Source organism: Pagrus pagrus, assembly GCF_965226575.1.
Source record: "Pagrus pagrus genome assembly, chromosome: 14".
NCBI classification, from domain to species: domain Eukaryota; kingdom Metazoa; phylum Chordata; class Actinopteri; order Spariformes; family Sparidae; genus Pagrus; species Pagrus pagrus.
This window is the reverse complement of record NC_140198.1, coordinates 25141521-25152785: the sequence shown is the minus strand read 5'-3', so window position 1 is coordinate 25152785 and position 11265 is coordinate 25141521. Positions and strand designations below refer to the sequence as shown.

At 39.1% G+C, this 11265-nt stretch overlaps 2 protein-coding genes across 2 annotated transcripts; both read right to left on the bottom strand.

The window, feature by feature from the left end:
• Window positions 1-849: 849 nt before the first annotated feature.
• atp5l (ATP synthase, H+ transporting, mitochondrial F0 complex, subunit g) lies at window positions 850-3522 on the bottom strand. Its single transcript, XM_084373467.1, has 3 exons — window positions 3375-3522; window positions 2804-2964; window positions 850-1048 (listed from the first exon to the last, which is right to left on the bottom strand). Exons 1-3 carry the CDS (start codon window positions 3424-3426, stop codon window positions 950-952), a joined length of 312 nt encoding a protein of 103 aa, XP_084229593.1. The 5' UTR covers window positions 3427-3522; the 3' UTR covers window positions 850-949.
• Window positions 3523-4003: 481 nt separating this feature from the next.
• nherf4b (NHERF family PDZ scaffold protein 4b) lies at window positions 4004-10700 on the bottom strand. Its single transcript, XM_084373465.1, has 11 exons — window positions 10462-10700; window positions 7996-8023; window positions 7312-7376; window positions 7010-7221; window positions 6706-6910; window positions 6466-6602; window positions 5882-6086; window positions 5596-5792; window positions 5213-5422; window positions 4906-5121; window positions 4004-4815 (listed from the first exon to the last, which is right to left on the bottom strand). Exons 1-11 carry the CDS (start codon window positions 10493-10495, stop codon window positions 4780-4782), a joined length of 1545 nt encoding a protein of 514 aa, XP_084229591.1. The 5' UTR covers window positions 10496-10700; the 3' UTR covers window positions 4004-4779.
• Between the last annotated feature and the right edge of the window lie 565 nt (window positions 10701-11265).

The following is an 11265-nucleotide window of genomic DNA, read 5'->3' as shown; positions in this document are numbered from 1 at the left end:
AATCAGGATTGCCAAATTAAATGTCTTATTGCATTAGAAATGATAGAAGCCACCTGCTCTGAAACTTATTACAGTGCTACTACTTGAACAATACGTACAATACTCACAGCTCCCTCTGCTGGCTGATAACAGGAACTGAACTAAATCATGTGTGGACAATGCAAAGTTTTTAATTTATAGTCAAGCTGCCAAAATGATGGCAACTTTCCTGTTCCATCTTCAGAGATGTATTTCATGTCAGAAAACATGATATTAACTTTAGACACATTTAAAGGTACTTTGGATTTCTCTGCATAAAGCTATAAAAGGACAGTACAGTACAATCACTGTGCTCCAAAACATCTAAAACTAGCTCACTATGTACATGTATCTTTGGGTGTAAAAATCAAGATGGTTTCTTACTTCAGAAACATGGTCAGGACAATTGCAAACCCATTGTAGGCAAAGTTATTAAAGGAGGCATGGGGTGAACAGTCAGTGCAAAGGTGCAGGACGATTCTTTTTTCTTCAGATCTCCTAGTTTCAGCAAACATTTTAACATTTTACTACCTTTTTGAGCACAGGTGTCACCACCAATAACAATGGCGCAGTTACCTGACAGTTGAGCCAGCATTCACAATACCAAACCCCTGCAGTTACTATTTACATCTGAGCTTTTCCTTCTCTGCCAAAATGTCCTTTGTATGAACTAAAACGAACACTTTTCCACCTACCTCACAGAAGCGTCCTTGGTACTGTCTCAGTACTTTAATCATTTATATTTCTTTTTGCTGTACACAAATGCCAAACACCTAAGCAACACTAAATCAATGCATGTTATATAAAAGGCAAAGACTCAGAAAACAAGACTTCAGTTTAACAATAGATATATATTTATTAGTTCCCAGGATTCTAGCAGGAAGTCGAGCATACAACGCTCAAAAGAAATAAAAGCATGACAGTCCAAAATTCAGACAGCATAGCCAACGATGCCTCCTTTGCCAATGCACTCTCCGATGTAGAACCACATCAACACCTCAGTGGCCACTAGTCCGTTCCTGAAAGCATCCTGTGGGGAGAAAAAAAAAAAAAAGATTCAAATTTGCTTCTGGAGAAGTGATTTAGCCACCGCCGACAAACTTCCCATCATTGTTCTACTTGGAGATTGATTTAGTCGTGATTCATTTTGTATGGCATTGACTTCAACAATGAAAACAGAATACTGATGAATACACCCCACTGCTTTCACTGGCCTTTAAGCATGCAATTATTATAATAATAATTATTTATTCAATTATTTTGCCAGGTTATAGATTTTAAAACTATAAGCTCAATGCTAAAATATTCTAAGTTGGAAGATCTATGCCAAAATAACTCCCTATGTACATCATTTCAGTTTGTTTTGTGAGCTGTACTACTGACATCATGGTCTTCACCACATCCATAAACCTGACTGTGGACAATATTTAGGTTTTCAACTATTTTACAAAAAAAAGAAAGTAAAATGTTCTCAATGAGGTCTCTGCATGACAAAGATATTTTTTCCTGGAACCTTTTTTAAGTACAATTCTCAATATTGTATTTTCAGGGGTGAAATAATGAATTACAACTACTTAAATTACTGTACAGGGGGTACCTATACTTTTGTGAATATTTTTTCAAGTCTGTAATTTTATTCATACTTAACGTATGCGTCACACCATGTAATCTACTCAGCTATTTTTAAAATCATAATTAAAGTACAATTTGAATTAATATCCAAATCTTACATCTGCATTTTTGTAGCCAATAAGGCTACCCAATCACAAACGGGCCAATAAAATCCCTGACATACGGAAAAAACTAAAAACAAAACTCTGCAACAGGCCCAGGTCTGGAGAGGTGAGCATGACCACTGATCAGCACAACACAGGAGTTTGATCGAATGTCTGCTATTGATGATGCACTGAACACCAATGGTTAAAAAGTAACTAATACTCTTGAGTAGTGTTTGAGAAGAATACTTTGTACTTTTAGGTATTTCAATGAAGTGTTATTTTGATACCAGTAGTTTTACTTGTAATTGAGTAATATTTCTCTAATGTAACTGCACTAGAGTTCAGATTTTCAGTTCTCTTTCCACCACTGGGTTTTTTTGTGCCGAGAGCATCACAAAAGGAAAATTCCATTTAACTCCATTATTATTTGGATGGTAGTGTTGGATACCTGTAGAGCCACAAAAGTTGGTTGATGAATATATCAAGGGAACTATTCTGAAAATCAATTTATCGTTTTGACATTTCTTTAAGCAGAAATCGTCAAACATTTGCGGGTTTCAGCCTCTCGAATGAAAGGATTTGCCGCTTCTCCTTGTCATTTCTTACTTTGGGAAACTGTCACAATTGGTAAACATTTTATGGTCTAAACCATGAATCAATTAATCTTAAAAATAACCAACAGATTAATCATAATAAATATAATTGGAGTTGCAGCCGTTGAAAACTGACAACTTTGGAAAATAAAACTAGAAGCATTTGCATGGCTTGAATCTATGGGGAATAAATGGGTAATATTTGTTTCGAAATCTGAATGAACTTTTACAGCAACAGTCCACATTTTGTTTCCTATACTATTAGTAGGATTAATGCTGTTTACAGCAACAAATAAAACCATAAAATCTTATATTTCTGAAGCTTGAACCAGAAAATGTCCATAGTCAACTAATTGACAAATTGTTTCAGCTCAAAACAGGATATCAGAAAGTCTCCCACTGTCAATATTTTATATGAACTCCATGCAGCCACCAGAACTCAGTGTTCTGTCAACTACTGTAGTGGACACGCACCTTCACTGTGAGCTGACCGAGGCGTCCTGACTGGAGACCCTTGAGGACGTTTGCGGCCCCCGAGATGGCCTTGGGGATCTCGGCAGGGGAAGGGGGGACAAGTTCGACACGGGCATAGTACCAGAAGGTTGATAGCCGGGGTTTGGAGTAGGTGACAGCGGCTGGAAGAAATATTGCAAATGAGCCCTGTGCAGCTTTCCTTTGCTGCGGCCAAAGCTAGCTGAAGCTGCAGAGCGCTCCTGCATGCCGATCTGTAGCGTTAGCCACATAGCTATATGGTTTACTTACTGAGTGTGAACAGTACAAAGCAAGCGTACTAGGTAAAATAACTGTAAATTAGACAAAGAGAGAAAAGCAATATGAAATCGTAATTCGGTGTTTACTACACAAAATAGCATTAGCTAGTGTTACATCCACTTCATTCAATTGATGACAGTCTCTGTGCAATTGGCAGCGTCGGCCTAGCCTTAGCTTTGTCTTGTCAATAAAGATTTCACAACCCACGTAACTACAATTCAGTTCCCAGTTATTGGATACATGTAGTGATTAATAGCACAACAAATTAACTTACCGCCGACCAGGGTAGGTACTTTAGCAACCAGTTTCTGTACAGCCTGTGCCATGTTGATGCCTTTGTCGATGCTAACTGTTTCCCCTGAAAGTCACCCTCAGGACCAGCACAGGACCGACTGCAGCTGACCACACAAGTGCCTGAACAGAAACTACTGCCTGCTATATTCAGACCTTGTTGTGTAATCACGGGTTACATTATATAATGACATTTTTATATGTCGTGCGACATTTGGACGTTTCTCGAATTGAGTATATGCTTATTCCTCCAACAATTTAGCCTTACAGTTCATATATCGAATTCAGTAGTTCATTTATGATGGCTAAAAAAAACAGCTAATGCACAAGCTACATGTTCGCAATATGGCCACAAGAGGGCGCAGTGAACCATCTAAAAAGTCTAGACACTAGATAAAGGTAATTAATACAGACATTAGTGAGATACATTTAAATAGGCTTAAAATTGGACAATAATTTTTTAAAGGCAAACAGTTATCCAGTTTTAAACACTGACTTTACCAAGAAGATGTGAGATACCATCTTGAGAAAAATGTAGACCCTGGAGCATGAGCCATCCATCAGATCACATCTCAGCCCAGATTTTGGCAACACCAAATGATGTCACGATCATTTAATCTTGTAATATATTTGCTCCGATCTGTTACATGAAAATCTTGGGTTATGATAACATAACTTCTGCTAAAACATTTATTACAGTATTATTATTTATAGTATGTTTTAAGCTTTTACAATTTTGGGAGTCCGATATGGCAAATGGTTGGTGAACATTCACACACATATGTACGATCACACATAAAAATGTTATACAATAGAGCAAAGTTGTGGTTTTTTCCATAACTACAATATTTGCTGTCATCTCCATTTTCAATAAACATACACTCTTTGTGAGAACAAACATTTTATATGTAATGTGTTAAACATAAAACACACTTAATACTCAACTCCCACCCAAAACAATACAATTAACACTTTTCATATAACATTATAACAAAGGGCCATCACCAGTTTCTTCGTCCACACAGCCACTGGGTCCCATGCACCTCAGTACAATAAGAAACAGTTTATTGACATCATGGCCCCCTATGGAGCCTAATTTTATTCATTCTGTATGTTATCTGATTGACATTGTGTGGCAATTAGATTAGATGTTCTACATTCTGAATGTATAATACTGAACCAAAAGACAATTTCATATCATACACAAATACACCTCACAATATTTCTTTGTTGTGTGTACAAGGGACACTGTTAGAGTTTCATTAGGCTTGTTGTATGTGTTATGGATTCCTTTGTGAAACTCTGGAATCAGATTAAGGCAATCGTGGCCAATAATATGTTTTTCTTCTTTTCTTCTTCATTCAGTCGGCATATGGTGTCTTTGTCACTCACAAACATGATATCTCACAATTCTCTTCCTCCTGCTGAGATGCAAATAAGAAAAGATGGTCAACGTATTGGTAAATAGATTACGTAGAAGAAGATATAAAAAACATTTTTTTGTGTGTTTTTACCTCACTGTCAGTGTTATCTCTGGTAGGCGTGTCGGTCTGCTTCACCTTGTTGTAGTCTGTCTTATCCATGACTAGTAAGGAAAGAAAATGTCCTCCTTCCTTCACAAGCATAATCACATCTTCCAGATATTTCCCCTCCACATTTTGTCCGTTGACTTCCATCACCACATCACCCACAAGTAATCCTGCACTCTGCCCTGCACCACCAAAAGCCACCTACAAGGAGAAAAGCAAAGTTTATAACCACATTTGCCAGAAAAAGAAATATCCTGACCTGAGCTCTTCTTGTTCTTTTTGCCTTTGATACCTGGCTGATGAAGGTCCCAGGAGTGTGCGGGACACAGCCCAGGTTAAAGCCAAACCCCAAAGGGCCTTTTTGGAGTGAACAGGGTCTGGGTTTACAGGAGGCATCCATTTCCTTTTGTGGTGATGGCTCTGCTGCAGAGGCTGGTGTGCTGCTCTCCTTTACTCGCTCATCAGCATCGTCCTCACAGAAGAGAAGAGGTGATAGACCCAACTGCAGAAACAAATTAAAGAGAAAAATATAAAAAAATTACCCTTATCTGGACGTGAATAATCTTTGGAAAAAAATTTCTTCATCTATTAAATAATGCTTTTTGTTTGGCTCTAAGGTGGGTGTGATCCTAAACATTTGATTAAAAAATGTATATCTGGTGAAGTGATTCCCACCTTAATGTAAAACTCCAGCCCCTGCAGAGTGATGGTGGTGAGGGAGACCTGCCGTCCACTCAGTCTCACTCTGTCCACAATCTCCTCATGCTTCAGTGATTCCACTGACTCTCCATTGACCTCAAGCAGCAGCTCTCCATCCTTCATACCTGCCTTCTCTGCTGGACTGCCACTGTCCATCTCGCGCAGGACATGATCTAGTATTCAAACACAGAGAGATATTTAAATCAAAGACTAAAGTCTAGAAAGCACGTGTTGGATTTATGTGTTCCCTGTGTTCTCTCACATTTGCGTCCTGTTGGAGACTTCTCCATCCGAAGGAGGAAGCCGTAGCCCTCAGACCCACAGACCAGGTGGAGTTTCCGGGCTCTATAAGGCAGGTTATGTTGAACAGCGATGGTGGGCAGGATTGGGATTCTCTGTCGCATGTAGTTCTGCTCGCTCTCGCTGTCAATTACTAGGATGGTGATGTGATTGCCGCATTTTTTCATCTACAGCAAAACATTATTTATTACTGCCAGACAAGGTTGGACATTATATATTCAATCTTGTAATTGTAATGGATCGGTTTTTGTGTGCATTTTCTTTCTTTTCAGTTGTTCTTTTATGTTTTTAAAACAAGTCTCCATCTACTTCAGTTGTTTTGGATAAAGCTGTTTTGCTGTGAAGCTCCAGATATGTTTTGTGGACTAAAATACTTCACCTGACATTCTGTCATCATGAAGGTGAGTAGATGGTGCCTGAATTTTCATTTTTGGGTGAACTGTTCCTTTGATAACCAGTTTTGGAGTGAATGGCAGTGAAAAAAAGTACAGCAAAAGAGTGGCTGTACGTTTGTAATGCTGATTACAGAAAGGGGCTGACACATACCATCCTGCTGAGTGCAGAGTGCGTCAGATCAGACACTGTTGCTCCGTCCATCCAAACCAAGCGATCTCCCTTACACACCCCGGCCTTTTCAGCTGCCCCTCCTGCCACCAGGCTCACAGAGAAGCGACCTTTCTCTCCTACAGAGCAGAAACAGGAGGAGTGACTGCATTACACTGCACAGACTTCTGATGGACATCTAATCTGGGACCTTGGACCTGTGATTACTAGAAGTAGTGTTACCTTCCACGGGTACGAAGTTGATGCCCAGACCTGAAACATGATCCCTGGTGATGTGGCAGAGTCTGGGCGGTTTGCAGCCCTCGCCCTTCTGCGCTCTGGTGAGATCGTGGAGGTCTTGACCTCTGGACAGAGCCCGCTCATACTCCTCCCCATTCAGCACTAACAAACATAGCTGGTGTCCACTTAGCTTTATCTTCCTCGCCACCTGATTCATAAAACAGGCTCACAGTCACCGCTTGGATCCTGTCACCTTTGTAGAGGTTTCTGTGAGTTTAATAATGTAGTGATAGTGAGCTCATCTTACCTCAGGGTGAGGAACATCATCAACATAGCAGTTGTTGACCTCCAGAAGCCTGTCCCCATCTTGAAGGCCACTGCGGCACGCCACCCCTCCTGACACTACATTTCTGATGATGTGACCCTGTCGATCTTTCTCCACCCGCAGATGGAAGCCGTAGGACTCCCCCTCCTCTCGTTTAAGAACACACAGACGTGGGCTGGGTGTTGACACAGAGTCTGAGCCGGAAGAGACAGAAAAGTCATACCTTCCCTGAACAGAGTTTCACTATCGTCTGATTCACTGAAGGTAATTTGTATGCAAGATACCTGCGTCATCTGTGATGACCATCACTGGGTTGTCTATGCCCTCTTTTGGATTGAATTTAAATTTCCTGCAAAGGGAGAGATGAGAGATGTGGGGCTTAAGTTTAAGTTACAATCTATGAGAAACAAAAGCAGCATTTTCCTTTTGTTATGACCCTCTAAACTTAAACTTAACATTTAAGCGGATAAATATCTATGTAATAAAAATGCCATATTTGTTTTTCTGAATTTCAATGAAAGCCATCGATCAATTGCATCAATTACAATTACATTACAGTTTTCAGTGCAGATTACCCTCACCGTCCCTCTTATTATCAACACATTAACAGCATTTATCTCTGCATATTTGGCCTTATCTCGGGCCCAAAGTCTTGAAGATTACTAAGTTCCAAAAGTCAACATGCTCAGCTGAGTCAATTACAGTTTTTAAATTCATGCTGTACAGTACCTACAATACATTATCCTAAAGTGATATGATTGTGGGCAGCTATAAATGCTACAATTCTGTCTTTCAGTCTAAATGTCCAACTCAGATCCATGCTGTGCCTGATCATCTTAACATTATTTTTATAAGTAGTAGCAGTACAGTGTTCACATCTAAATTTGAACTGAGAGTGAAATAATAAAATGTATGAATGAATAAATAGAAATAAAAATGAATATGGGTTAGATGAAGAGCAGACTTACTGTGTCAACCCTATGATTTCCACCAAACCTTGAAAAACACAAATTGTATCAATTTAATTGCTTTAACAGCATCAAGTTCAGGCAGTGAAATTCAATATTCACACATTTCCATACATATTTACCATATATACCAACATATACAGTATGACGTAGTTACTGTATTCATTTTATCTCAGCATTAGTACCACACACTCCAGATCAACATTTTCAACACAGCAACACAAGTGACAAAACACAACATGATCATTGATTTTAATCACATTAGGGAATATTAATTTGAACTTACAGCTCTGTGAACGTCTCCGTGCGCCTGTCTACTAAACAGTAAGATCCTTGGATGACATGTGCTGACTTTAACTATCAGCTGAGGCACCATAAAACAGGGTTTGACTTTGTGTGATTATCTTTAGTCTTTGTCCTCTCTTAAAGGGGAGGGAATTATAAAACATTGAAGTTGCAGATGTCGAGTAAATATGTGACAGATAAAGAAAAGTTGGCAGGAGGATCTGGCACTTGCTCTATCAGTCAGTCGATCAGCATTTTTATATAAATCAATACTTGTTGTGTAAGTGGATTATTGAATCAGAAGAACTGAGATGGCGATATTTTATCAGGGGAAAATACACCCAGATCTTCAAATGAAAAACATTCTGGTACACACTGCACTTTCTCATGTGGAAAAGGTCAGCCATCATCCACTGAACAAGTTTCAATGACGGGTACGAACAATGCAAGATTTGTTTGACAATAAGTTCATGACACCTCATAGGTTTAAAAAATATTCCTCTTACATAAAGGGCATGAATCCTTGGTTTAACAAGTTATGAATTCATTTTTACCCATTCTTATTCAGTATCCAGGTTGGGATCCATTTTGGGCCCTGTCCTGTTCACCATTTATATAAAAAAGGTTGTCTTGTCTGCGTCTGAGTGTAAAATTCATGTTTAGACAGATGATACGGTTTAATACTGTGTGCTGACTCTGTATAATCAGCCATAGAGAAATTGGCAGCTGTAGTCAGAAATTACACCTCTCCTTTAATACACTGCAAAATTAATGTATTAATATGAAAATAGTATTTACAAATGAAATAAAACAAAAATGAAAAATTCACATAGTAACTCCTGTTTCAGAAGTGTGACTGAAGCCGATTTCCTCTCAGGTCTGGATTATTAGGACGTCAACATGCTGCCGCCCTTGACAACATTTTTCACACTCTGGTGTATTGCTGATGATGATCGCAACACTCACCACTGCAATCTACAGGATGAAGGTGGTCGGCCTTCCCTGTCTGAGTAGTAATAACTATCGGCACTTATTAAACTACAAAGGCCTTGCTGGTGAATTGCCATAACTCATCCTTGCTCCTCCTTGCCTGTACTAAGCTTGCTTCAGTGATTGGTTGATGACCCAGCCTTGAACCAGAAATGATCCAGCAAAAACCTGCCTTTGCTGTGAGTACAGTGGTCTCATGAAACTATTGAAATATGAAAATATTGATAGCCTTCTGATATTTATTTACCACGCACTCAAGTCATTTGGTACAAGTCTCAAGCAAGTCCCAAATCATTTTTTCATGGGAAAGTCAAGTCACAGGTTGTGTCAAGTCAGGTCATTCGTTTGTTTTAGTTATTCTACAAAGACGTTAACAGGGCTTTGCTGTAAAAGAGAATGCTCGGCCAACCACACCTAAAGGTTCAATAAAACTAAACTTAATGTAAATTTGGTCATGAGTAATTTGCATCTCCCCATAGTGGCCACTGGGAGCGATGAAAACATCTAAACTGCCACTGTCCTCTGCACTGTTTATCTGTTTGGCTCATCATGTCAGTGACACTGAGTCCTTGTTTCTTGGACACAGTTTGAAGTAAAAAAACAAAGTGTTCTAATAATGTGACCCATTTAGTAACACTCTGCTCCCGTATGAAGTCCATCTCTGACATTACATCTACATGGCCAAGCAGCCCCTCTCCTGAATAGCTCATACCACAGGCACTTCGGTACAGCTAATGGGTCACTGTTTGCTTTTCCCCACCGTAAACCTTCTTTTAAATGTTCTAGGGCACAGTGGTCCTCTATTTACACATACAGACCAGCATGCTGAAGCTTAACCAGGTCTGTTAAATAGTGACAATTGGCCCAGGAGAGTCAAGAATGATGATCACAATTAGATTTCTTTTGTTAATCTTGGAGGCACTCTCCGGACAGATGTACCTAATTTGTTCAACAAGTCAAGTGTTCTATTTAAAATCTATCCAAATCCAAATTTGATCCTGAATGCAGCACAGTAGAATACAAATATGGCACAGGAATGAAAAATACACCAAGAGTTGGAAATATTATTTAAAAAACGTAGAAATACAATTAAATATACAGACCAAAAGGACAATGAGTGATACAGCTCATGTAAGATAGTTGGAAAACAAAGTTTAGGACGCTTCACAAGGATTGAATTGAGTGTATTACCTGTACTCGATTTCATGCTGTGTCTCTTTCCCATCAGGTCAGTAGTCTACCTCATGGACGGATGATGTGAATGTGGGAGTACTGTATGCCCAAACATTTATTTCCGACCACACAGAGACTCCTCCCTTTGAGGGACACCAGGCTTAATGTTTAATCCGTGTGTGAAATTATGAGCACACATACCTACAGTATATCTGCTTTGCATTGTCAGTGAACTGATAGTACCAAACATTCCTTATTGTTCTGTCTCAATGAGTGACTTTTCATTTTATTCTGGAGAAGAACTTGTTGTTGTTCCCATGAGAATCACGTCAATGACTGACTGTCGGTGCCAAGGCCAAAGCTCAGTGACAAGTTACACAAACAGATCAACATTCCCAATAAAGCAACATAGTAGTGATTTATAGTTCAGCTGATGTTGCAGCAAGAGGAGTTGTGCTGATGATGAGCATAAGAACTGATAGACTGGAAATACAGAGAAGAGGAGGATGAAGGAGGCTGATGAGAAATCAAAACATTACCACCGGTCATATCTTTTTCACTTGAAGGGTTCCAGGAAGCCATGCAACACTAACAGATACAGTATTAGAGATAGGAGCTTATTAACTGGGTCCATGTTTTGTCATTTCACCATATTAGTCTTCCATTTTTTTAAGCTTAATTGATTGTGATGCCTCTTTGACAGCATTCAACAGACAGCACCCGTTTTTCTCTAGATTAAATGTTAGGAGATATGAAAGTTACAGTAAAGTGATGACTTTCAGCATTTTAATGTTTATAGAGCTCAAGATAAAAAAAAGGATG